Here is a 25,954-nt window from a genome sequence, read left to right as displayed (position 1 = left end):
AGCTGAAGTCGGACGCCCAACCGACTGAGCCACCCAGGCGCCCTGACGTTTATTTATTATTGAGAGACAGACACAGAGCATGAGCATGGGAAGGGTAGAGAGAGGAGGAGACATAGAATCCAAAACAGGCTCCAGTCTCTGAGCTGTCAGCACAGAGCCCGACGCAGGGCTTGAACTCACAAACTGAGATCATGACCTGAGCCAAAGTTGGTCACCCAACCAACTGAGCCACCCAGGCGCCCCTTTTTATAGCTGATTTGTAAGTGTTCTTTATATGTTCCAGATATAAATCCCTTATCAGATATATGTTTTGCAAATATTATTTCCATTCTTTGGGTTTCTTTTTTGTTATCTTTTTTTTTAAAGTTTATTTATTTATTTTGAGAGAGAGGGAGAGAGAAAACTTCAAGCAGACTCTACACTGTCAATGCGGAGCCTTACATGGGGCTTGAACACACGAACTGAAATCATGACCTTAAACCAAGACCCGGGTGCTCAACTGACTGAACCTCCCAGGTGCCCTTCTTTTTTTTTTTTTTTTTTTTTTTTTTTTTCAACGTTTATTTATTTTTTTTTGGGACAGAGAGAGACAGAGCATGAACGGGGGAGGGGAGAGAGAGAGGGAGACACAGAATCGGAAACAGGCTCCAGGCTCTGAGCCATCAGCCCAGAGCCTGACGCGGGGCTCGAACTCACGGACCGCGAGATCGTGACCTGGCTGAAGTCGGACGCTTAACCGACTGCGCCACCCAGGCGCCCCAGGTGCCCTTCTTTTTTGCTTTCTTGATGATGTTCTTTGATACACTAATTTTAAACTTGAATTGTGGCCAATTTCTCTCTTTTGTCACTTGTGCTTTTAGTGTCATATCTAAGAAGGCATTGCTTAACCCAAGATTACAAGGCTTCATTACTATTCTTTCTTCTTTGAGTTTTATAATTATGGTTCCTACTACAGTTAGCCTTTGATTTTGTGTAAGTTGATTTTTGTATATGGTGTGAGGTAAGGGTTCTAACTATTGTTTTGAATGTGGATATCTACTTGTCCTAGTACCATTTCTTGAACAGACTATTCTTTTCCCAGTGAACTGTTTTGGCACTCTTTTTCAAAGTTAGTTGACTATAAATGTGGTTTATTTTTGGTCCTTCATTTCTTCCCTATTCATCTGTATGTCTGTCCTTATGCTAGTACCATAACATCTTAATGATGGTAGCTTTGGAGTAAGTTTTGAAATTGCAAAACATTGGTAACTCTTTCAACTTTGTACTTCATTTTCAAGATTATTTTGGATAGTCTGTGTCTTCATATTAACATAAGAATTTTAGTTTCAGATTGCTAATTTCTGCAAAGAAGGCAGCTGGGATTTTGGCAGGGATTGTGTATGTCAGTAGTATGGGCATTTTGCTATCTTTGCAATAGTATGACTGATTTATTTATTTATTTATTTATTTACTTATTTAATTAAAACTTTTTTTTTTTAATGTTTATTTTTGAGAGAGAGACAGAGTGCAAGCGAGAGAGGCAGAGAGAGAGGGAGACACAGAATCTGAAGCAGGATCCAGGCTCTGAGCTGTCAGCACAGAGTCCAACGTGGGGCTCAAGCTCATGAATCTCGAGATCATGACCTGAGGCAAAGTCAGTGCTTAACCGACTGAGCCACCTGGGTACCCCATCCATGAACATTTATAAAAGTCTTTCAAATTCTTTCTCAGCAATATTTTATAGTTTTTATAGTATTAGATTTGTACTTTTGTTAAATTCATTCCTAAGTATTTTATTCTTTTTATGCTATCATAAATGTACTTATTAGTATTTTTAAATATACATATGTTTTTTTAACTCTACATCCAACATGGAGTTTGAACTCATGATCCCAAATCTAAAGAGTCACATGCTGTACCAACTAAGCCAGTTAGGCACCCCAAAAGGAATTATTTTTAAATTTCATTTTAGGTTAGTTAGTTCATTGCTCGTGAACAAGTGGGGTTTTTGTTTTTTTTTTTTGTATATTAATCTTGTATTCTGTAATGTTGCTGAATTTGTTAATTAGATCCAATAGTTTTTAGTGGGTTCTTTAGTATTTTCTGCATAAGATTATGTTATCTGTGAATAGAGATAGATTTGCTCCTTCCCTCCTTCCTTCCTTCCTTCTTTCCTTCCTTCTTTCCTTCCTTCTTTCCTTCCTTCTTTCCTTCCTTCCTTCCTTCCTTCCTTCCTTCCTTCCTTCCCTCCAGTGCCCTGGTTTGAATCTCTAGTACAATGAATAAAAAGTAGGGGCACCCGGATTGCTCAGTTGGCTAAGTGTCTGACCCTTGATTTTAGCTCATGTCATGATCTCACAGTTCATGGGATTGAGCCCTGTGTTGGGCTCTGTGCTGACCGCGTAGATCCTGCTTGGGATTCTCTCCCTCTCTCTCTGTCTCTCCCCCAAGCTGTGTTTCAAAAATAAATAAATAGACATTTAAAAAAAACATTGTAAGAGCAGATATTCTTGTCTTATTTTGATGTTAAGGGGGAAGCTTTCACTATGCGGTTAGCCATAGGCGGTTCAATAAGTGCTTTTTCTCAGGGTGAAGAAGTTCCCTGCTATTCCTCATTTATTTTTATTGTTGTCACTATTGTTTTGAATCATGAAGGATATTGGATTTTGTCAAAGCCTTTTCTGTCTACTGAGATGGTCTTGTGGTTTTGTTCTGTATTGTATTGTGATTGCATGTTACATTAATTATTTTTCAGATGCTAACCCTAACCCAACCATGTTTTCCTGGGTTAATTCTCACTTGGTCATATCTAATCCCTTTTACATGTTGCTGGATTTGGTTTGCTGAGGCCTGTTGGTCTGTTGCTGTCTTCTGATGTCTTTGCTTTTGGCATAAGTGTATTAGTAGCCTCAGAATGAGTTGAGAAGTTTCCTTCCTCCTGTGTTTCTTGGAAGAGTTTGGGCATTGGTATTAGTTCTTTAAATGTTTGGTAGAATTTAAAATGAAGCTATCTTTTAGACTGCTTGGTTCAGTCGGTGGAGCATGTTACACTTGATCTTAGGATTGTGGGTTCGAGCCCCACATTGGGTATAGAGATTGCTTAAAAATAAAATATTAAAAATAAAACCCAGCTTTTGGCTTCATTATTATTTTTTAAAATTTATTTATTTATTTTGACAGAGACAGAGATAGCATGAGTGGGGGAGGGGCAGAGAGAGAAGGAGAGAGAATCCCAGGCAGGCTCCACACTGTCCACACAGAGCCCAACGCTGGGCTTGGGCTTGAACCATGAACTGTGAGATCAGGACCTGAGCCAAAATCAAGAGTCAGACGCTCAACCAACTGAGCCACTTAGGCTCGCCTCCCCTGCCCCCCCCCCCAACTTCTTTTCTTTTTTTTTTTTTTTTAATTAAAGTTTATTTATTTATTTTGAGAGAATGTGAGTGGGGAGAGGAGCAGAGAGAGAGGGAGAGAATCCAAGCAGGCTCTGCTCGGCGTGGAGCCCAACACAGGGCTCAATCTTCTGACTGTGAGATCATGACCTGAGCTGAAACCAAGAATTGGATGCTCAACTGACTGAGCCACCCAGGATCCGCAGTTTCATTGATTTTCTTAATTATCTTTGTATTTTCTATTTTTTTCTGCTCTGAATTTTTTTTTTTTTTTTTTTTTTTTTGAGAGAGGAAGAGCATGCAAATGGGGAAAGGACAAATGGGGAAGGGGCAGAGGGAAAGAATCTTAAGCAGGTTCCAAGCTCAGCATAGAGCCTCTTGCAGGGCTCAGTCTCATGACTGTGAGATCATGACCTGAGCTGAAATGAGTTAGATGCTTAACCTACTGAGCCACCCAGGCGCCCCTCTGCTCTGATTTTTATTATTTTTTTCCCTCTGCTTGTTTTAGATTTTGCTTGCTTCTCTTTTTCAACATCTTAAGGAAGGTTAGGTTATTGACATAAAATCTTTATTTTGTAACTTAGACATTAACAACTGTAAATTTCCCTAAGAAATGTTTAAGCTGCATCCCATAAATTTTGGTATGTTGTTTTCTCATTTCATTAATTTCAAAGTATTTCTTAATTTTCCTTAATGATTGTTTTTCTTTGTCCCTTTGGTTTTTTTAGTTAATTCTGCTTAAATGGGAATTCACTAAATTTCTTTGTGTTTTTGAGCTCCAATTTCATTATATTGTTATTAGAGAACATACTTTGTGTGATTTCTGTTCTTTTATGTTCATGGAGTAGGTTTCTCGCTCTAGCTTATGTTCTATCTTGGAGAATATTTTTCATAAGCATTTGAGAAGAATGTACATTTTCTTTTTGTTGGGTGAAGTGTTGGGACTATTTTATTTAAATTTCAAAATAATCTAATGAGAGACTATTTTTATTCTTACCTCCATTTTACAGAAGAGCAAACTGAGGCTCTAAGCCTCAGTTGATTAACTTGTCTACAGTCATATAGCCCAGAGTTGGTAGAGGCAGGATTTGATCCTACAACTTTTCAACTTTAAACCTATGTCCTTAACCTGCCATTGAGAAAGAAGTGAGTATGCTGTAAGAAATGTGATGAAAGTTAGCAACCAAAGGGGAGTGTGGAGCCCAAGGGAGGCTTGTTCCTGTTTGAAATGAGCGTGAGAGAAACTGGTAGAGGAAGAGATTAAAAATGCTTGAGTAGGAAGAAAATAAGGGTGAGAGTGTAGCTTAAGGGCTGAAGCTGGGAAAGAGTGAGGGTGCTGTAGTCAGAAAGACATGGGTTCAAGTCCTAGCTCTGTCATCATCTAGCTGTGTGACCTCAGGCAAGTGATGCTACCCCTCTGAGCCTCACCATCCTCATCTGTAAAATGGGGCGGCGGGGGAGGGGATGTTAAAGCAAAGGTGAAGATGATAGGCCAAAGGTCAGAGCTGAATGGGGATCAAAGGGAGAGATGGGTTAACTTTTCCCAGATGGTTTTAATTTTTTTGTCTGTGATATAGGATCCTTTGAGAGGGAGGACAGTGAATTCGAACTTCAGAGAGGAGAGGTCTAGAATCCCTAAAAGAAAATAGCTTACCTAAATTTTCTTTTTCTTTCTTTCATTCTTTTTTTTTTTTTAACTTACCTAATTTTCAGTTCACTTGCCAAAACCAGTGTATCTGTTGCTCTCCCTACACACCTTCTCACCTGCACCCCTTCCCTACTGGGAAGATGGACCCATCCTTCCCTGGATTCATACCTCTCATTGCCTTTCTGAGAACTTCTGGTCCCCTTGCCTCCTCCCTTGTTCTCCCTGCCCTCCTCCACACTTCTGCCTGGGGGCTCTCCTGATCAGCAAAGGTCAGAACAGACCCTTTTGTAGGGGCCCACTTCTTACAGTCTCTGTCCACCATCCTTGTCCTGATGAATTCTCCATGCCCTTCCTTGTCCCAGCTGGTGCAGTAGTTCTGCATTTCTAGTAGAAATACCATGGTTCATTTATTCCTTCCCCTATTAACAGATACTTAGGTTGTTTCCAGTTTTCGTTCCTGTAAGCAAGACTCCTTGAACATCCTTGTGGTTGTCTCCTTGGTCAATTGGCAGATGTGTCTGTGGGGTAGAGACTGAGTTGAATTGCTGGGTCTTTGAGTCGGCATGGCTTTACTTTGTAATGGATGATGCCATATTGCTAAGTGCCTGTATATTCTTATTTTCCTTTTATTTTTAGATTATAATTCACAACACATTGCTTGCAACTGGTATTTAATACTCAGCATTGTATCTTAGATATCCTTATCTCAGAATGTAAAGATTCTCATTCCTTTTTATAGATGTAAGTTTTTTTGAAGTTATCCCTTACTAATGGAGATTTAAGATGTTTGTAATCTTTTGCTGTAAGAATAATGCTATAGTGAATAACTTTTTAGTTTTGTCCTTATATCCTTTCATAATACATATGCCTCTATCCGTAGGATAAATTCCTAGAAGTAGAATTTCTGGGCCAGTTATGTGTGTCTATGTAATTTTTAAAAATTGACGTGTGGGGTGCCTGGGTGGCTCGGTAGGGTAAGAGTCCGAGTCTTGATTTCAGCTCAGGTTATGATCTCACGGTTCGGAAGTATGTGTGCTCTCTCTCTCTCTCTCTCTCAAAATAAATAAACCTAAAAAATAAAAACCTCACAGTGAAATGCACATGACATAAAATTAACCACTTTATTGTTCTTTAATTTTTTTTGAGTCTCTTTATTTAATTAATCTTTACACCCAGTGTGGGGCTCAAACTCGTGGTCCTACAATCAAGAATTGCATGCTCTTCTGACTGAGCCAGCCAGGGGCCCCAGATTAACTATTTTAAAGTGAACAGTTCAGTGCCATCACAACCTTTGTCTAGTTCTGAAACACTTGTGTTACTCCAAAATAAAACCCTGCACCTGTTAAGCAGTCACTTCCCTTTCTTCTCTCCTCCTGCCCCTGGCAACCAGTAATCTGTATTTCATTTCTATGGATTTAAGTATTCTGGATATTTCATATAAATGTAATCATACAACTCATGGTTTTTTTGTGTCTGGCTTCTAACGTTTTCAAGGTTTATACATGTCGTGGCATGTATGGGCTGTAGCATTTATTTTTTATGGCTGAATAATATTCCATGATAGGGGCACCTGGTTAACTCAGTTAGTAGAGCATGAGACTCTTGATCTCAGGGTCATGAGTTCAAGCTCCACATCAGGTGTGGAGCCTACTTAAAAAAAATGCATATATATATCTACATATATATATTCCATTATATGTAAGTACCACAATTGTTTAAAAACATTTTTTTTAATGTTTAATTTCTTTTGAGAGACAGAGACAGAGAGACAGAGGAGTGAGTGGGGGAGGGGCAGAGAGACACACACACACACACACACACACACACACACACACACACACAGAATCCCAAGCAGGCTCCAAGCTGTTAGTGCAGAGCCTGACTCAGGGCCCAAACTCATGACCCGTGAGATCATGACCTGAGCCAAAATCAAGAGTCGGACACTTAACCAGTTGAGCTACCTAGGCACCCTGAAATATGAAATTGTAATGTATTACTGGTTTTTAAAATTTCTTTTTTTAAAATGTGTACATGTTTATGCATTTTTTAATTTCATTTTTAAAAAATATTTTATTTTTAAGTAATCTCTACACCTAACGTGGTGCTCGAACTCACAATCCCAAGATCAAAAGTTGCATGCTCTATGGGGTGCCTGGGTGGTTTAGTCAGTTAAGCATCCAACTTCAGCTCAGGTCATGATCTCACGGTTCATGAGTTTGAGCCCCTTGTCGGGCTCTGTGCTGACGGCTTGGAGCTTGGAGCCTGCTTCGGATCCTGTGTCTCCCTCTCTCTCTGCCCCTATTCTGCTTGCGCTCCGTCTCTTGCTCTCTCAAAAAGTAAGCATTAAAAAAGGAAAAAAAAGAGTTGCGTGCTCTACCAGGTTCCCCTGGTTTTTAAATTAAAAAAAATTTTTTTTTACCTTGGCCATTTTTTCGTATGTTTGAGCCATTTGTATTTCTGTCTCTTGTAAATTGTCTCTTCATATCTTTTACCCATTTTTTACTGGATTGTTTGTCTGTTTTTATTTGTAGGAACTTGACATACATTAGGGAAATTAGTACTTTGTGATATGAGGTGCTAACATTTTGCCTGGTCTGTCTTTATCAACATTTACTTGCCTACTACATTCATTGTCCTTGGTGCTGGAACTAAAACACAGGAGACCCAAGGCTGCCCTCCTGGAGTTTGTTCTAAAAGGGGTGTGTGGGGAGACAATATATAAATAATCAAGATAACTTCCAATTATGGTCCATACTTAGAGGGAGACAAAACGGGATGTCATTATGATAATGGATGACGAGGTAGGAGTCTGCTAATACAGAAAGCTGAGTGGAAGATGACAGTTTGAGTCCAGACACAAAGCAAGATGACTATGCAAGTAGCTGTGTTTGAACAGAGAATGCAAAGGCCACAAGGTGGGGGTTGAACCCGACATGGGGCAATGGAAGCCACCAGAGGGACTAGGTAGAGTGATCAAGGGGAGCGGTGCAAGGTGAGGCTGGGAGGGAAGCAGGGGCTGGATCCTGAGCATCTAGCCTGCCATGTGGAGGAGTGCACATTTTATAGTAAGTACGATGGGAAGCCTCAGGAGGGTCATGAGCAGGAAGTTATTTGATTTTAAGTGTTTTTTGAAATCATTAATAATTGCTTGAGAACTTTTAATGACGGCTTGTTATTTCATAGGTATGTATAAGTCACGATTTATTGAACTCATTGGAAAATTGTTCTTTTCCTCCTCCCTCATTTTTATTCCTATATCATTTTGATAAAGGTATCTGTAAGCTTGATTGCTTTCTTAGGTTATTTTCCTCTAATTACATTTTACAAGCAGTTTTTAAAAGTGTTTGATGCATGAAATTCGACAGCACTCCGGTGTATACTTTTGTGTTACAGACTGTGTTAATGACAGCTACTGGTTTGGGAGAGATAGGAGCTGCGAATACTGCTTTGATGAGCCACTGCTGAAAAGAACGGATAAATACCGGACTTACAGCAAGAAACACTTTCGGATTTTCAGAGTAGGTGACAGAAATCCATATGTTTGGGAAAATTGGTCATCTAGTCCTTCACCGTGAGATATCTTAGCACTGTCACTCCCCACTGTTAAAACTTTGAAATAAAATGTTCTCTATTTTAGGAAATGGGTCCCAAAAACTCTTACATCGCATACATAGAAGATCACAGTGGGAATGGAACCTTTGTAAATAGAGAGCTTGTAGGGAAAGGAAGACGCCTTCCTTTGAGTAACAATTCTGAAATTGCACTTTCAGTGTGGAGTAATAAAGGTAACATTACTATCTTCTGGTTACTGAATCTTTTTTTCCTCTCCTGTAAAGGGAAGATCGACATTATGCCCTTTGCCGAGTATGGTTTAGTTACGTAAAGTAAGACGGTTAGTATTCAGGATTCAACTCAGTCCTGGGTGCATCCTTAAATTAGGAAAGATTTCTATCAAGATTGAATTTCTAAAGTTTAACTGCTGTGATAAGTTTTATTTAAGGCTGTATGCTGTCAATGGGATGATATTGCTTAAGATGTTTCATTGTTCGTTGATTGATCCAGTTTGTACCACATCAGTCTTAGATGTCAGTGAGTTGTTTTAGACCATTAATTCTTCTCCCTCCCTCCCTCTTTCCTTCTTCCCTTCCTTTCTCATTCTTCCCTTTCATTCCTTCCATTCATTAATTGCACATGTATTTATTGAAGTTTGTTTATATGCCAGGCATTAGGTTTTTTCTGTAAGAATCTCAGTTTAAACCTTCTTCCTTCTTGGGGCACCTGGGTGGCTCAGTCAGTTGAGTGTCAACTTTTCATTTTGTCTCAGATCATTGTCTCACAGTTCATGAGATTGAGCCCCATGAGATTCTCTCTCTCCCTTTCTCTCTGCCCCTCCCCTTTGTGCACACATGTGCTCTCTCTCTTTCTCTCAAAATAAATAAATAAACATTAAAAAAAACCCCAAACTGTCTATTTTCTTAGTTACCATTTGGTGATTGTCTGAAAGTTTTGATGTTTATTGTCATCATCAGGCAGCATTTTATAAGCAGCCGTTCCTAAAACTACTAATATCACATCTAAAATGAACAGCTGTCATTCAGCACAGAAGGAATTAAAGCAACCTAAAGAGTTACATGTAATCTCACAGTGATTTTAAATCCTTGGACAAAAGGAATACTTTTGTTTCTTTGATTAAAAACAAACAAACCCGCAGAATTTCACAAAACTATCTGAGGGTTGAATGAATGGGAAGGGAGTGTGTGTGGGTAATAACTTAAAAATAATAGATCTCCACGGGGTGCCTGGGTGGCTCAGTGGTTAAATGTCCTACTTTGACTCGGGTCATGATCTCCTGGTTTGTGCGTTCAAGCCCCACTCTGGGATCTGTGCTGACAGTGTGGAGAGCCTGCTTGGGATTCTCTCCCTCTCTCTCTGCCTCTCCCCCACTCGTGTGTGTGTGTTCTCTCCCTCTCTCAAAATAAATAAACTTAAAAAAAAAAAATAGATGCTCACAAACGCTGTCCCACAGATCCTGGTCTAGTAGGTCCAGGGATTTAAAAAATCTTGCTTAGGTGATTCTTAGGCAGTCAGTCTTCAGCCTGGCATCTGGGAACGATGGCCATGCTGGGCATCCTAAAATGCATTTTATGACAGTTTTCCCCATTTCTGACTATTTTGTTTTCAATCTGATAATTATAGTCAGGGCAGCTGCATAGGGTTTTGCTGTTTGAGAGCACCTGGTGCAGGCGACATCCGAATGCTGAAATTTGGCCTGTCTCACTTGACCAGCTGTGTGCCACCTTTTCGTAGTTGGTCCATCTACGGGGCAACTGTTCTGTTCTGAACAGATGTGTTATATGGGCTAAAGGTGGCCTTAATTGAAATAGATCAGACTGGCACTCTGCAGATGGCATTCAGTTTATTGACATTTTATTAGGCATTTGTTATTTGTACTTTAACGTCAAAATCTAGATTGCTTTGAAAAAGGTGCACTGCCTGGCCATACTGAGCCTATAATTCCATAACTGGAGGATTTGCCAGTGCTCAGTAGAGCCTTCCTGGTTTAGATGGACGGCATGTTTTCCCCATTCAAGTCCTCATTGCTCCACGTTGTCCCACCCTCAACCCAGCCTTCCCTGTGTACATGACCTTGGCTTGTATGGACAACTGAATTTGTAGCCCTTGAAGTAGACCTTGACATCTGTGAGATGTAGCCCTCCAGAGCCCCTCAAATTCCCAGATTCTCAGATGCCACTGGAGCATCTAGGTTCATAAATATCCATGAACACAGAGAAACTGTTGGTTTGCTGGAAGGTTTCCTTCACTATGCAAGTGTCTGTCTTGTGCAGACCAGCCTGGAATGAAGCACACTCAGGTGGCTCAGATTTGTGCCAGAGACTAGAGCTCTTGGTTACTCCAGGGAGGTCAAAACCTGTTGCCTGAAATCTGAGAAACTCAAGGGTCGTAACACATTTTACTGTTTCAAGATATTGCAGGCAGTTGCAAATTTACTATTGATTTTGTAGAATTGAAATGTCGATAATTGATTGCAGCCTTGGTTCACATGGATGGTTAAATTTTTAAATGAGTGGGGTTATTTTTTTTTCTTTTTCTGGAATACAACCCAAATAATGGAGAAAAAGGGGATTTGGGGGGAAACGCTACTTATTTAACTTTACAATCAGGTTCAAGATGGTTTGCACTATAAAATGCCAGACATGTAAAGGTCTATGAATGGCAAAGAGAAATAATAGTAGTGTGATGACCTATGGTCTAATTTTTTGGGGATGTTTATATGTCTAGAACATTTTTTTCTATGCTTGAACTGATTGCTTTTTGGTTCTGGGTTTCTGCTAATCTGCATGGGTGTTTTATATCAGTTGCAGTTGACTAATATTTTGAGACTGAGGAATAAGATTAGCATATATGTATGGATTTCCTGCACTAACGTGAGATGATGTTGTGTATTTCTATTGAAGAATGAGATTTGACTGTCATTGTCCATGGGTTTCTCTGGGTTTCATAACAGGGGTTAAACTGGCTAACCAATTCCTTTAGGGTTAGGTGTTAAATGTAATTGAAAACAGTTGTCTTATATTCCATATGTTTACTAAATTTTAGGACCATTTTATCTTTATCGAATGAATTAATGAGACCTATTTCTGCCCTTTCCCCCTTAGTTTTTGTATTTTTTGACCTGACTGTAGATGATCAGTCAGTTTATCCTAAGGAATTAAGAGACGAATACATCATGTCAAAAACTCTCGGAAGGTAAATTGTTTTTTTTGTTGTTACAGAAATTGCAGTTCATTTTTTTTCTAAACATTTGTCATTGATTAGGTTCTTGTTCCTGGTTTATAACATTTATATTTGTAGGACACCTATTTGTGATAGGCATGTTATTCATTTACTTGACTATCATCAGTTGAAATGAAGAGTTTTCCTTATACATTTTACCTTTGATAGCTCAATAAAGTGGCTTTAAAAAAGTTGGTATTCACAGGGGCGCCTGGCTTTTACTCAGAAGAGCAACTCTTAATCTCAGTTGGAAGAACATGCGACTCTTGATCTCAGGGTTGTGAGTTCGAGCCCCATGTTGGGTGTAGAGGTTACTTAAAAATGAATAAATAATAACATTTAAAAAAAAGTTGTTACTCACATACCATACAATTCACACATGGAAAGTGTACAATTTAGTGATTTTTAATTTTTTTAATGCTTATTATTTTTTATTAAAAATTTTCTTTTTAATGTTTATTTTTGAGAGAGAGAGACAGAACATGAGTGGGTGAGGGGCAGAGAGAGAGGGAGACACAGAATCCGAAGCAGGTTCCAGGCTCTGAGCTGTCAGCACAGAGCCTGACGTGGGGCTTGAACCCACGAACAGTGAGATCATGATCTGAGCCGAAGTTGGACACTTAACTAACTGAGCAACCCAGGCACTCCTACAATTTAGTGATTTTTAACATTCACTGAGTTGTGAAACATTTTCATTACCTTCTAAAAAGAAACATTTACTGCATTTCTGCCTTCTTCAGAATTTGTGACATCTTGGGAACTGAAATGAAACTGACCACTGAATATGGCAAAGTTCTCAAAATTTTTGGTTTCAGGACCCCTTACATTCTTAAAAATTACTGAGGGCACCCAAGAGCTTTTGTGGCTGATATCTGTTGATATTTGCTATATTAGAAATTCAAATGGAGACATTTATACTATTTGTTAATGCATTAAAGAACCCAATTTAGGTTAAGATAACTGTGTTTTAAAATTTTTAAATGTTTATTTTTTTGAGAGAGAGGGAGAGAGCCAGAGACAGAGCACGAGTGGGGGAGGGGCAGAGAGCGGGAGACACAGAATCAGAAGCAGGCTGGCTGCAGGCTCTGGGCTGTCAGCACAGAGCCAGACGTGGGACTCGGATTCATGAACTGCGATATCATGACCTGAGCCAAAGTTGGAGGCTTCACTGACTAAGCCACCCAGGTGCCCCCAAATAATGTTTTTAATGCAGAATAATTGTTTAAATAAAGATCAGTGAGAAGAGAGGCGCTGTTTCACATTTTTGCCTATCTCTTTGCTATCTGGCTTACTAGAAAATGGCTAGATCCTGATATTTGCGTCCTTGTTCAGTCTGTTGTCACATGCCACGTAGCCTCTGGAAAACGCTGTATCCTCATGAGAGAATGAGGATGAAAAAGGCATATGATGTCTTAGTATTACTCTGCAAATAGTTTGACTTTGTGGACACCCTGAAAGCATCTTGGGGTTCCTTAGTGGTTGCCTAATCCTACTTTGAGAGCCACATCCTTAGGGACACTTTTACCACATTGTACCATGTTCTTCACTCTCCCACCCTTCCCCCTCTCCCAAAGGCCTTTCTCTTTATTGACATTTTTGGAAACTTGGAAGTAGAAGTTAATAGAAGGAAATAATCACCCATATTCCTGCCACATAGAATCAAACACAGTGTACTCTTTGCAGCCATCTGTGGGAGATATTTTAGTTTATGGATATTAAATTCAGTAACTCACTGTATTTTCACAATTGCATTGGTGCTTGGAAGTTTATAGCCAAATTTTGTGCGCACCCCTAAGAAATGCATGGGACTCTTATTTTTTCTAAGGGAGGATTCAACACAAATCTTCTATAAGGTGATGGAAACTTAACTCACCTGAGTCAGGTAAAAAAAGAAATTTATTGGCTCTTGTAAGCAGGAGATACATGGTCACAGCTGTTTTCAGGTATGACTGGACCAGGTGGCCTTTAGGGCTTTATGTCACTCTTTGAATTCTGATGCTCTATGTGGCTGTATGTGTGGCTGGATTTAAGGGCTCCTCCAGTGTTGCCAGGGCACTGGCTCCATGTATTGATTTAGCTACTACTGGTTGTCTTCCTATAGATTTGTTTTCTCTGTGTGGCAGGAAGAATGGCTTCCAGAAGCCCCACATTCATATCTTCTTCCTGGTAGAAACCACTGCAGAGAGAACTTTTCCCCAACATCAACATTTGATTCCAGGGGAAACGTTGATTGGCTTGATTTTGGTTACACGTCATCCCATAGTACTCTTACAGACTCTCCATTAGAGCTATATTGACTCAGGGAAGATTTCTCAGGCAAAAGGTGACTGTGATCAGAAGGGGAATTGGAAAGTGTTTTGAGCAGATTTTAAACAATAATAGTTAAACGGACCATTTTCTCACACCATATACAAAAATTAACTCAAAAGGAAAAAAACTAAATGTAAGAGATACAGCTATAAAACTGTAAAAAGAAAACAGAGGTAACTCTTCAGGACCTTAGGTTTGGCATTGGTTTCTTTTCTTTTCTTTCTTTCTTTTTTTTAATGTTTATTCATTTTTAAGAAAGAGAGAGAGAGAAAGGGAGATACAGACACCGAAGCAGGCTCCAGGTTCTGGGCTGTCCGCACAGAGCCCAATGCGGGGCCCGAACTCACCAATCGTGAGGTCATGACCTGAGTCGAAGTCGGACGCTTAACTGACTGAGCCACTCAGGTGCCCTGGCAGTAGTTTCTTAATTATGGCACCAGAAGCACGAGCAACAAAAGAAAGAAAAATAGATAATTTAGACTTCATCAAATTTAAAAACTTTAGTGCATCCAAACACTATCAAGGGAGTGAAACACAACCCATGGAATGAGAGAAAATATTTGCAGATCATTTATCTGATAAGGATCTAGTATTCAGCAAAAAGAACTCTTACAAGTCAACAACAAAAACAACCCACTTTACAAATGGGCAAAGGATTTAAATAGCCTTCTCCAAAGATCTACAAATGACCAATTTGTACAATGGACAAAGGATTTAAATAGACTTCTCCAAAGATCTACAAATGACCAAAAACCACATAAGAAGATGCTGGGCATCATTTATCATGAGGGAAATGCAAATCAAAACCACAAGGGTTACTGCTTCACAGCCGCTAGTATTACCATCATAAAGAAACAGAAAGTAGCAAGTGTTTGTGAGGATGTAGAGAAATGAAATCCCCTGTATACTACTGGTGGGAATGTAAAATGATGTAGCCACTGTGGAAAATAGTTCCTTGGTTTCTCAACAAGTTAAGCATAGAATTACCCTATGACCCGTGATTCCCCTTGTAGGTATATAATTCCCGTCTCCCAGTTGACAATAGGTGTTTAAGTAAAAATTTATGCATGAATGTTCACAGCATGTATCCAAAAAGTGGAAACAACCCGAATCTCCATCCACAAATAAACAGGTAAACAAAATGTGATATATCCATACAATGGAATATTATTTAGCCACAAAAAGGAATGAAATATTGACCCATGCTACAGCATGGGCTAACCTTGAAAACATGAGTGAGAGAAGCCAGACACAAAGGGCCACATATTGTGTAATTTCATTGATACGAGATATTCAGAATAGGCAAATCTATTGAGAAAGCAGATTAGTGGTTCCCAGCAGCTGGGAGAAGGATAGAATGGGGGTGGAGTTTCCATTTGATCTCATGAAAAATTCTGGAGCTAGATGGGGGTGATGGTTACACAACATTGTGGATGTACTTACTGCCACTGAATTGTAGATTTTAAAATGATAACAGTGGTAATTTTTATGTATACATATAATACACAATAAAAAGGGTGTCTTGACAAACCTACCTTCCCACCCCAAACTCACAATAGTTATAGTCTGCTTGGGGCATGTAATGAGTGATTGATATGTGAGTAGCCACTACCTTGGGCTGACCCAGGCTTTGGAGAACAGAGTCCATTGGGTTACCTGTATCCTGGGTATTATTCCTCTTCCATTATAGTATCCCAATTAATTGCAAATCTTTAAGAGTTTGCTGCAATTAAGTTAATCGCATAATACTTTTGGTTGTTAGTTATTGTGATTTTATTTAGGGTGCAGTTTATGGCATCAACTATGGCACTTTGAATAAGAAAGAGCATATCAATGAAAATAATTCATTTACAGTTATCTGCTGTAACTTGGGTCAGGCACTCATTTTTGTTTAGGACTTTGTTCTCAGTGATGTTTCTCTGCCTCTAGGATAAGTAATTTCTGTCTTAATTTGTTCTTAGTGTCTTTCTGAGGATTTCACATTCTGGGGTGCCATTAATACTTAAGTCTGTATCACTCAGCTCAAAAAGTAGAATTTGGAGCTGACTCAGCACTATTGGATGGTCCACATTCACTTATGCCCTTGACATTTTACATTGGTTATGTTTCATTGTGTTGTTTGAAAACAGGGACAATGGAAGTGTTGTATGTGGACAGCGGTTAACTTCTAAACTGATCTCGGCTAAAGTTAAGCCCAGATCAGGAATGATGAACCATTCTGACAATTGATCATTTTATGTTTCTCTCCGTAGTGGTGCCTGTGGTGAGGTGAAGCTAGCTTTTGAGAGGAAAACATGTAAGAAAGTAGCCATAAAAATCATCAGCAAAAGGAAGTTTGCTGTTGGCTCTGAGAGAGAGGCAGTAAGTACCTGTGTTTGTGCATGCTCAGCTATTTATTTTTATTTTTTTAATGTTTATTTTTGAGATAGAGAGAAACAGAGCATGAGTTGGGATAGGGGCAGAGCAAGAGGGAGACACAGAATCCGAAGCAGCTCCAGGCTCCGAGCTGTCAGCACAGAGCCCGACGCGGGGCTCGAACCCACCAACTATGAGATCATGATCTGAGCCGAAGTTGGACGCTTAACCGACTGAGCCACCCAGGCTCCCTGCTCAGTTGTTTTTAACACTTCTTAACTTCCCCAAATAATTTTAGAGTGGTGAGTTTTTTCTTTTTTTTAAGTTTTTATTTATTTATTTTGAGAAAGAGGGAGAGTGAGCAGGGGAGGGGCAGAGAGAGAGGGAAAGAGAGAGAATCCCAAGCAGGCTTTGCACGGTCTGTGCAGAGCCCAATGCCAGGCTCAAATGCACAAAACCGTGAGATCATGACATGAGCCAAAGTCAAATGCTTAACCGACTGAGCCACCTAGGTGCCCCTAGAGTGGTGATTTTCAGTGTTAGGAAGAATTCATTGTTCACATACGTGAATTTGTATTAAACAGCATTGAAATATTTTGAGTATATTCAACTAACCTAGAAAGTTACTTATCCATAATTTGGTTCCAGAAATATTTTGTTGTACATAATGTACCAGCAAGAAGTGCTTCCCCCCCCCACCCCCAGTTGTTACAAGTTTTACAGTACATGAAAGGAAATTGGGGGGTGCCTGGGTGGCTTAGTTGTTTGAGTGTTCCTCTTGAATTCAGCTCATGATCTTACAGTTCGTGAGTTCGAGCCCCACGTGGGGCTCTGCACTGAGCACAGAACCTGCTTGGGATTCTCTCTTTCCTCTCTCTGCCCCTCCCCTGCTCATTCTCTTTCTCTCTTTCTTTCTCCCTCAGGCGCTCTCTCTCTCTCTCTCAAAAAAAAATAAATAAACATTAAAAAAAAAAAAAGGAAATTGAGGGGAAAAAACAACCTGGCTATATATCCCACCATTGTAACTCCACAGCTGTTTGCAGTTTTCTTTTTCCTTCTAGTCCTTGTTCATACAAATTTGCATTTTTAGATGGTTGAAGTCATACTGTATATACAATTTTGTGTTCTACTTTTCCACATAAGCATTAATGCATAAACTTTCCTCTAATTGATGCTTTTTGATGATTGAGCCTCTATTTCATGAACTTTATTGTAATTTATTCCCCCATTTCTCTGTTTGATCATTTAGGGTAATTTCCAATCCTTTGCTCTTCCCAATAATGAAGAAGTTAATACCTTAGCATCTATAGATTTTTAAAAATCCTAATTATTTAACAGTCTCTATATAGTAGCCATTCATTTTATTGCATTCTGTAATATACATTTACTGTGTTGGTGAAATGGTCAAATGTATTGGTCTTTCAACACACGACCCAACAGAATAATGTAAAATGAGGTCTCTAGTCACATTTTCCTTTGTGGCCAGCTGTTTCTGGCCATTATACTTTAATGTTCTTTAAAGATCAATTCCTCCCCCCCCCCCCCACCTCTGCCCCCAAGACAATGCCATTTTCACATGGCAAGAGGAATTTCCTTTCTGTGTTCACTTTGTTACAGATCTTTTTCCCCTGTGATTCTGGATTTGTTTCCTGTTGGGGGTGTGTGGTGGGGAAGAAAATACCTACCATTCTTGAAGACTTGGAGCAAAATTTTACCTCTTAATTTCATCTTTCAAATCAGATTGGACTCTTTTAGACCTCTCTATCATTAGAGTATGTCCTGCCATGGTAATGAGTTTAACAGCTTACAGGAAGAGGCAGACTTTTAAAGTTAAACATCTGGGTTTCTTAGCCGAAGTCCATTTTACATAAATATGTAATTCTATATCCTCTTTGCTTTGGAGGGTGTAGCCCTTGAGGCTGAGTAACTCGATTCATCCTTTTGGAATTGGAACAGAGAGCAACTTCGGTCCCCTGATGCTTCCTCTCATTGGTGTCTCACTAAATATGTTAGCCTGCAGTAAATTGGAAACTGTGTCTGCTCTATTATTAGAAATGTGGCTTGACATTTTCCTTATGTAATTTAATTAAATACCTCTTGTCTGTGGTGTTTATTTGTTGTATCACTTTTATGAGTATAAACAATTGTACAGCCAGAGAGAGCTTACAACTAATATTACATTGTATGTTAGCTAACTGGAATTTCAATAAAAACTTAAAAAAAAGAGAGACAGAGACAGAGCTTACCAGGTAAGCATGAGAACAGTGGAAACACACTTGTTTTTGATTGTGAGAACTGGAGCAAGTGGCTTCCTTTCTCTGAGCCTCAGTTACTCCATCTGTGAACTGGGGATAATTCTAGAACCCAGTTCACTTTGGGATTTTGAGACTTACTAAGTAAAATGATTCTTTTTCTTTTTTTAAATATTTTTTTAAGTTCACTTTTTTGTTTGTTTTTTTTTGGGAGAGAGAGCATGAGAAGGGGAGGGGAGAGAGAAGGGGAGAGAGAAAGAGAGAGAGGGAGAGAGAAAATCCCAAGCAGGCTCTGCAGGGTCAGTGCAGAGCCCAATGTGAGGCTTAAACTCACAAACCATGAGATCATGACCTGAGCCAAAATCAAGAGTCTGATGCTTAACTGACTGAGCCACCCAGGCGACCCCCAAGATGACTCTTAAATAAAGAGGTTGGCATAGGGCCCGGTCGTTTACTGAATGCTTACTATTTGCCAAGCACTTTGCAGAGTGATTTTTAGGGGAGTTATTTAATTGATCGACCTCTAATCCTTGATGAGTAGGCGCTAAGTGTGGAACTCAGACAGCTTTTACTCAACTAAGCTTTAACTAAGCATTTTCCAAGTGTTGACTATTATTATTATTAATAAACTTGAATGTTATTTTTTTATCAAAGGATCCGGCTCTCAATGTTGAAACAGAAATAGAAATTTTGAAAAAACTAAATCATGTAAGTATTGCTGTAAAATCTGACCCAGACTTACTTACATTCTTTCCTCTCAAAATATGGGAGTTGTATAAAGTATTTCAGTGTAATCAAGCTAGTATTAACTTGCATTCCTTAAATGTGTGTGTGTGTGTGCGTGTGTGTACGTGTATACATGTGTGGGTACACATGTATGGGCGTATGTGTTTAGCTATAATGTAGATGGGAAAAGCTTTGCCCTGAAATTTTGAGAGGACAATACTGTATAAAGATTTCATGATTAAATAACTGTGATATTTCCACTGAGTGAGTTTTTGACCAAAATGCATGGTAAATTTCCCTAATATTTTATCTCATATTGTTTATGGGAAGACAGTGCCAATTTGGTAAATTTGGCTTAATTATACCTGTTTTCAATACCTCTAAATACCTTTTGGTGGTACTGATTTCCATTTACCTCGGTGGGTGTGAATAGTTGCTATCGTTTTTGTGCCTTGTCTCACTGGAAAGTGAGTCTGTCTTTTTTTTTTTTTTTTTTTTTTAATTTTTTTTTTTTTTTTAGAGAGAGAGAGAGAGAGAGAGACAGAGCAGGAGCATAGTAGGGGCAGAGAGAGGGAGACACAGAATCCAAAGCAGGCTCCAGGCTCTGAGCTGTCAGCACAGAGCCGGATGTGGGGCTTGAAACCACGAACCATGAGATCATGACCTGAGCCAAAGTCAGACATTTAACCGACTGAGCCACCCAGGTGCGCACCATTAAGTCTGTCTTTTAAGAAGTGAGAAAAGAAGCAGGCTCTGTGCTGACAGCAGAGAGCCCAATGTGGGACTGAACCCATGAACCATGAGATCATGACCTAAGCTGAAGTTGGACACTCATTGACTGAGACACCCAGGTGCCCCATGAATTAGCCTCCCCCCCACCCCAAGGGATCTGGAATCTCTTGTTAAAGAGAGGAGCCCTCTAATTTTCTGGGGTGGGGTTGCTTCAGACATACCCCTAAGATAAACAGAATCCTCAGAGTTTTTTCTGATGTCAGAGGATCCCCAAACATAACATTTATACAAATCCAATGTCCACTGCAGTCGAGAAGAATTGAGAACCCTCAAAAAAGATCTCTGGAGAGAATTTCTTGGCAATTTACAAGGGCATGTGGAAAGCTCTTGGAAATGAAACACAGGCTCATGAGTGCATTTGGGGGATAATGAGTAGAGCCTGGCGTTTGGAGCCAGGCATTGATTCAGTCTGTTGTTAAACACTTACTGTGCCAGCCTGCCTTCTAGGCCCGGGGGTGGTGAGCACAGATGGACTTGGCCATCCCTCCCCTCCTCTGGTTTCAGCCTAGTGGGGAGACAGACCAGGGTTCCCACTCCCATCTCTCTTACCTCCTGGCTCTGAGAAGGTCATTTCATTTTTCAACGCCCCTGTTTCCTTATCTCTGCAGTGGAGACAATATGGATACATACCTTAAAGGTCAGTGTAGGAATTCGATGAGATGTGCTTGCCAAGCTTTCCGCATGGAGAACACGCTTGGGGGAATGTTTTGCGGTCTGGAGAAATCACTGCCATTCCCTAAACTTTTCCCTGTGTGATCTAACTGGAAGGTTTAGGGTAGTAGCCTCCGGTTCATGAGAGACACCTTCAGCCGCGACACTCCAGCCAATGAATGACCCTAGAGACGGTGGTACCTTAGAGGATGCAGTCCTGCAGGCTCTGACTGTTGGGCACCTCCTCGTGCTCTGCCAGCTCCCAGACCAGTCCATTTCCAGGTGGGCGCTGGCCTGATGATGCCAGGCAGAAGCAAGCAGCTCTCCTCTGTTCCTTTCAATTTCTGTTCCTTTTCCATGTGTGTCTTTTCTTCTACTTCTGCTTTATTATATCGGGATATCACATGCATGTGATCTAGAGAGTCAAATATTGCTCAAAGGTTCACACACAGACTGTAGGTCTGTAGCCCCCACGCCCCCCCCCCAAACATTTTAAAACTCTTGGATCTCTTTTTTGTTTGAATGAATTTATCTCCGTATTTCTACATAATATACATAAACTGTTATCTCTTGGTTTATCAATCTTATTTTTTTATGATCAAATTCTTCTTTTTAAGTTCATTAACTTATTTTGAGAGAGCGAGAGCGCATGCGTGTACAGGTAGGGGAGGGGTGGAGACGGAGGGAAAGAGAATCCCAAGCTGGCTTTGCACTGTCAGCGTGGAGCCTGACGCAGGGCTCAAACTCACGAACTGTGAGATCACGACCTGAGCTGATGTCGGACTCTTAACCGACTGAGCCACCCAGGTATCCCTATCGATTTTAGATAGCCTGTTGCCTTCCTGTGACAGCATATGAGAATCTTAGTTCCCCTTTCCACTCCTCTTAGTATAACCTTACAGTGCATATCCAGTGTCTTCATTTTTGTGGCAATACAGCTGGTCACGCAGAGCCAAATGTGCTGGGATCATAGGTAAGGAGTGGCAGAGCTGGTTTGCTCTCAGCCTCACATGGTGTGTGTGCCATGACCAACATGTGGTGGTAGAGTCTGCCTTCAGTGGTGTTTCTGTTACTGCCATTGTTCTCGTTAATCTGCGCAGCACATGAATGTCTCCTGTGTGCCAGCTGCTCTGCTGAGTGTTGGTTCTAGAAAGAGAAATGAGACTTGACTCAGCCTGTCAAGCGCCTGATGAAAGGAGACCCGTGGTGGGTGTTAGTTTCCCTTTTCTGCCCTCCTGGAGGTCGCAGTCTGATGGGGAGACAAATGTTGAAGATGCAGCATGAGGCCACATGGATGAGAACCAACGCAGGGGACTGCGGATGCATCCTGAGGGTGACATTCGAGCTGGGGCCTGATGCTGGAGACCAGGTGTGCCCAGAGGGCTGGATCACCAGGCAGGAGGGCAGCAAGCAGAGGTGTGACATTGGGAAAGAACACAGCAAGTCTGGGGCAGGCAGGGTGTTTTGTGGTCTGGAGAGGAGGATGCATGGGACCAGGAGCAGGAGATTTGGCCATGGTCGGGGGGTAGGGGCAGGACAAGGCTGGGTCTCCAGGGTTTGCTAATTCCTGCTGAAAAGTTAGGTTTCCGAAGGTTTGCTTTCCTCTTGTCTTACTTTCTGTCTTTCTTCTATTTCCTTCCATCTCTCCCTCCTGATTGGTCTCCTTTCCTTCCTTTAAATATGTTTAAATTATGTAACATTTGGCACATGTAAAACAATAAATTATGAAGCAAAGCAATGAAATGAACACCTAAGAACTAACCAACTTAAGAATGAAAACTTGAGGGGGTGCCTGGGTGGCTCAGTTGGTTAAGTGTCCAACTGTTCATTTTGGCTCAGGTCATGATCTCATTGTCGTGGCTTCGAGCCCCACACTGGGCTCTTAGCTGGCAGTGCAGAGCCTGCTTGGGATTCTCTCCCTCTCTTTCTGCCACCCCCCCCCCCCGCCCCGCTTGCACTTCCTCTCTCTTTCAAAAATAATAATAATAATAAAAAAGGAATGAAAACCTGACCATGCAATTGAAGCTACTCCATACACTCTGAAGTCTTTTGTGACTTGCCTCTTCCACTCGGCATTATGTTTCCAGGATCCATTGTGCTGGGGAAGCAGTGGGGCATCCCTTCACTGCTGTTCAACAGTTCATTATGGGAAGCTACGACTTGAAGGATTTTCAAGTTTATTTATTTATTTTAAGAGAGAGTGAGCAAGCAGGGGAGGGGCAGAGAGAGAGGGAGAGAGAGAGAATCTTAAGCAGACTGCACGCTGTCAGCACAGAGCCAGATGCAGGGCTCAATCTCGTGAACCATGAGCTGAAATCAACAGTTGGATGCTTAATAGACTTAGCCACTCAGGTGCCCTGTACCACTAGGAGGACTTTAATTGGGTGTGATGAAATTTGCTTTGTAGGACAGTCACTCTGGTGAGTTTTGCTACTCTTCTTACTCTAAAATCTAAAAATGTAACTCTCTTCCCTTTAATTTATTTTTTATTTTTTTTTTAACGTTTGTTCATTTTTGATAGAACGTGAGCAGGGGAGGGGCGGAGAGAGGGGGAGACACAGAATCCAAAGCAGCCTCCAGGCTCTGAGCTGTGAGCACAGAGCCTGACGCAGGGCTCGAACTCACAAGCCGCGAGATCATGACCTGAGCTGAAGTCGGACCCTTAACCCACTGAGCCACTCAGGCGTCCCTTCCCTTTAATTTTGATAATAACTACAAGCCTCCTCTCTGCTTGGGGTGGGGTATGTCCCTGAGAGATACTTACCACATCTTTTACTTACCCAGACCACTCAACTCTACTGTCTATCTTCACATTGTAAAAACAATAGGTGTGCTTTCTAAGTATAAAATCATAATATTAGGGGTGCCTTGGTGGCTCATTTGATTAAGCGTCTGACTCTTGATTTCGGCTCAGGTCATAATCTCATGGATTTGTGAGTTTGAACCCTGCATCTGGCTCTGTGCTGACAGGCTGTTTTGCCTTTTCTGCTATATGAACTTTAGAGTGCCTTGAGGTAGGGGGGCAAATGCCTCCATTCTGCTTCTGTGGTTTTCCTCTTGGGAGTTTCTCACTACATTTCCTCTTTTTTCCCCTCTTAGCCTTGTATCATCAAGATTAAAGACTTTTTTGAGGCTGAAGATTATTATATTGTTTTGGAATTGTAAGTAATAAAGTTTTCTATTTGTTTCCATTCAAGTGCTTATAAACCACCAAAAAATCCAATGCTGGCTTGCATTTCTCATCCTGGGGACTCTCATCATATGTATGTGGTGGTGGGGCGCACAAAGTGTGCATGTGGGGTTAGTACTAAATCTAAAGTCCTCCCACTGTTTCCAAAGGCATGTGGCTTAGAGGTTCCAGGCCCTGGGTCTGAGGTCTGGGTTTGAATCCCGCTGTGCAGGTGACTGCTTGTGAGTTAGTTTACTTCATGTCCTTGACTCTTATTTATTTTCCTAGTGTTGGTGGGGGTGGGGTGCTAATAGTGATACTCCCCATATGTAGAGTCATAAGGATCAGATACTATGAAGAATGGAAAGTGCCCAGCAGAGTACCTGGCACACACAGTTGTTCAACCACAGGTGGATATTACTACTCTGAAATATCTGCCTGGGTGGATGTTTCTGCTTGGGATCACAGTGCTTAGGGGCATGGTGACACCTCGTTATCTTTTCAGTACTGGTTTACTTGCTGGGTTATTTCAGTAACCACAAAGTCCTGTCTTCTGTGGTGTGACCAGAATAATTCCCTGGCTCATTCATGGAAGGGGCCTGTCTTGATGTTCATTTCTATGTAAATATGTAGTGTTTCTGGGAGTGGCTGTTGGAGCAGACAGGCAAGGCTTTGCTCCTGAGTGGTATCCAGTGGCTAAGGAGGTTGGTTAGTAAAAGATTTTATAGTAAACATGGGAATGCAAGCTGGTGCAGCCCCTCTGGAAAACAGTATGGAGGCTCCTCAAAAAACTAAAAACAGAACTACCCTACGACCCAGCAGTTGCACTACTAGGCATTTATCCAAGGGATACAGGGGTGCTGTTTCGAAGGGACACATGCACCCCCATGTTTATAGCAGGACTATCAACAATAGCCAAAGTATGGAAAGAGCCCATATGTCCCTCGATGGATGAACGGATAAAGAAGATGTGGTATATATATACAATGGAGTATTACTTGGAATCAAAAAGAATGAAATCTTGCCATTTGCAACTACGTGGATGGAAACTGGAGGTATTATGCTAAGTGAAATTAGTCAGTCAGAGAAAGACAAAAATCATGACTTCACTCATATGAGGACTTTAAGAGACAAAAACAGAGGAACATAAGAGAAGGGAAACAAAAATAATATAAAAACAGGGAGGGGGACAAAACAGAAGAGACTCATCGATATGGAGAACAAACTGAGGGTTATGGGAGGGGTTGTGGGGAAGGTGAATGGGCTAAATGGGTAAGGGGCAGTAAGGAATCTACTCCTGAAATCATTGTTGCACTATATGCTAACTAATTTGGATGAAAATTAAAAAAAAAAAAAAAAAAAGCATTCAGGGAAGGAGAAACCATAAACTTAAAAAAAAAAAAAAAGATTTTATAGTAAACAGCCTCAATCATAGCACTGGGAGAGACTGGATGGCCCCTGTGGTGCTTGAAGGAATATCTGTTGCTGTCTGACTGGACCTAGTTAAAACAGAAGTAATACAGTAACAGTCACTGATGCTAATTACTTACTATGAGCCAATTACTGCTCCAAGCACTTTACATGGATTGACTCATGTACCCTTCATTAACAGTCATCCATGTTACTTACAGGTTACTGATGGGTTACGATCTTTAGTCCCACTTTACAGAAAAGGAAACTGAAGCTCAGAGGAATTGAATAACCCTGCCAAACAGCCACTTGTGCCAGGTGCCTTACCTCCATGAATTATCTCTTAATTTTTACCACAGCCATCAAGGTAGGGGGAGGATTGTCCCTATTTTTTTTAAGAGGCAGAAACAAGCTCAGAGAGGGTGTGTAACTTGTCCAAAGCTCCAGAGCTAGGAATGGTGGGGCTAGGGTTCAG

The 25,954-nt window shown here is 40.7% G+C and overlaps 1 protein-coding gene across 5 annotated transcripts in view; it reads left to right on the top strand.

The window, feature by feature from the left end:
- Positions 1-25,954, top strand: part of CHEK2 (checkpoint kinase 2) — a 47,470-nt gene that overhangs the window by 10,977 nt on the left and 10,539 nt on the right. For 2 of the 5 annotated variants that reach the window (XM_049619788.1, XM_049619785.1), the window contains 6 exons: positions 8,413-8,537; positions 8,657-8,804; positions 11,697-11,787; positions 16,377-16,485; positions 19,386-19,439; positions 24,000-24,061. In XM_049619788.1, coding sequence (XP_049475745.1) covers positions 8,660-8,804; positions 11,697-11,787; positions 16,377-16,485; positions 19,386-19,439; positions 24,000-24,061 — 461 coding nt within the window. In that variant the 5' untranslated portion in view covers positions 8,413-8,537; positions 8,657-8,659. Of the gene's footprint in view, positions 1-3,880; positions 4,518-8,412; positions 8,538-8,656; positions 8,805-11,696; positions 11,788-16,376; positions 16,486-19,385; positions 19,440-23,999; positions 24,062-25,954 lie in introns of those variants that run through there. The other 3 variants (XM_049619787.1, XM_049619789.1, XM_049619786.1) reach the window with 3 other exon arrangements.

The sequence above is a fragment of the Panthera uncia genome, assembly GCF_023721935.1.
Source record: "Panthera uncia isolate 11264 chromosome D3 unlocalized genomic scaffold, Puncia_PCG_1.0 HiC_scaffold_8, whole genome shotgun sequence".
Taxonomy (NCBI): Eukaryota; Metazoa; Chordata; class Mammalia; order Carnivora; family Felidae; genus Panthera; species Panthera uncia.
Note: the sequence above shows the minus strand (reverse complement) of the source record. Positions and strands in the feature narration are given on the sequence as shown.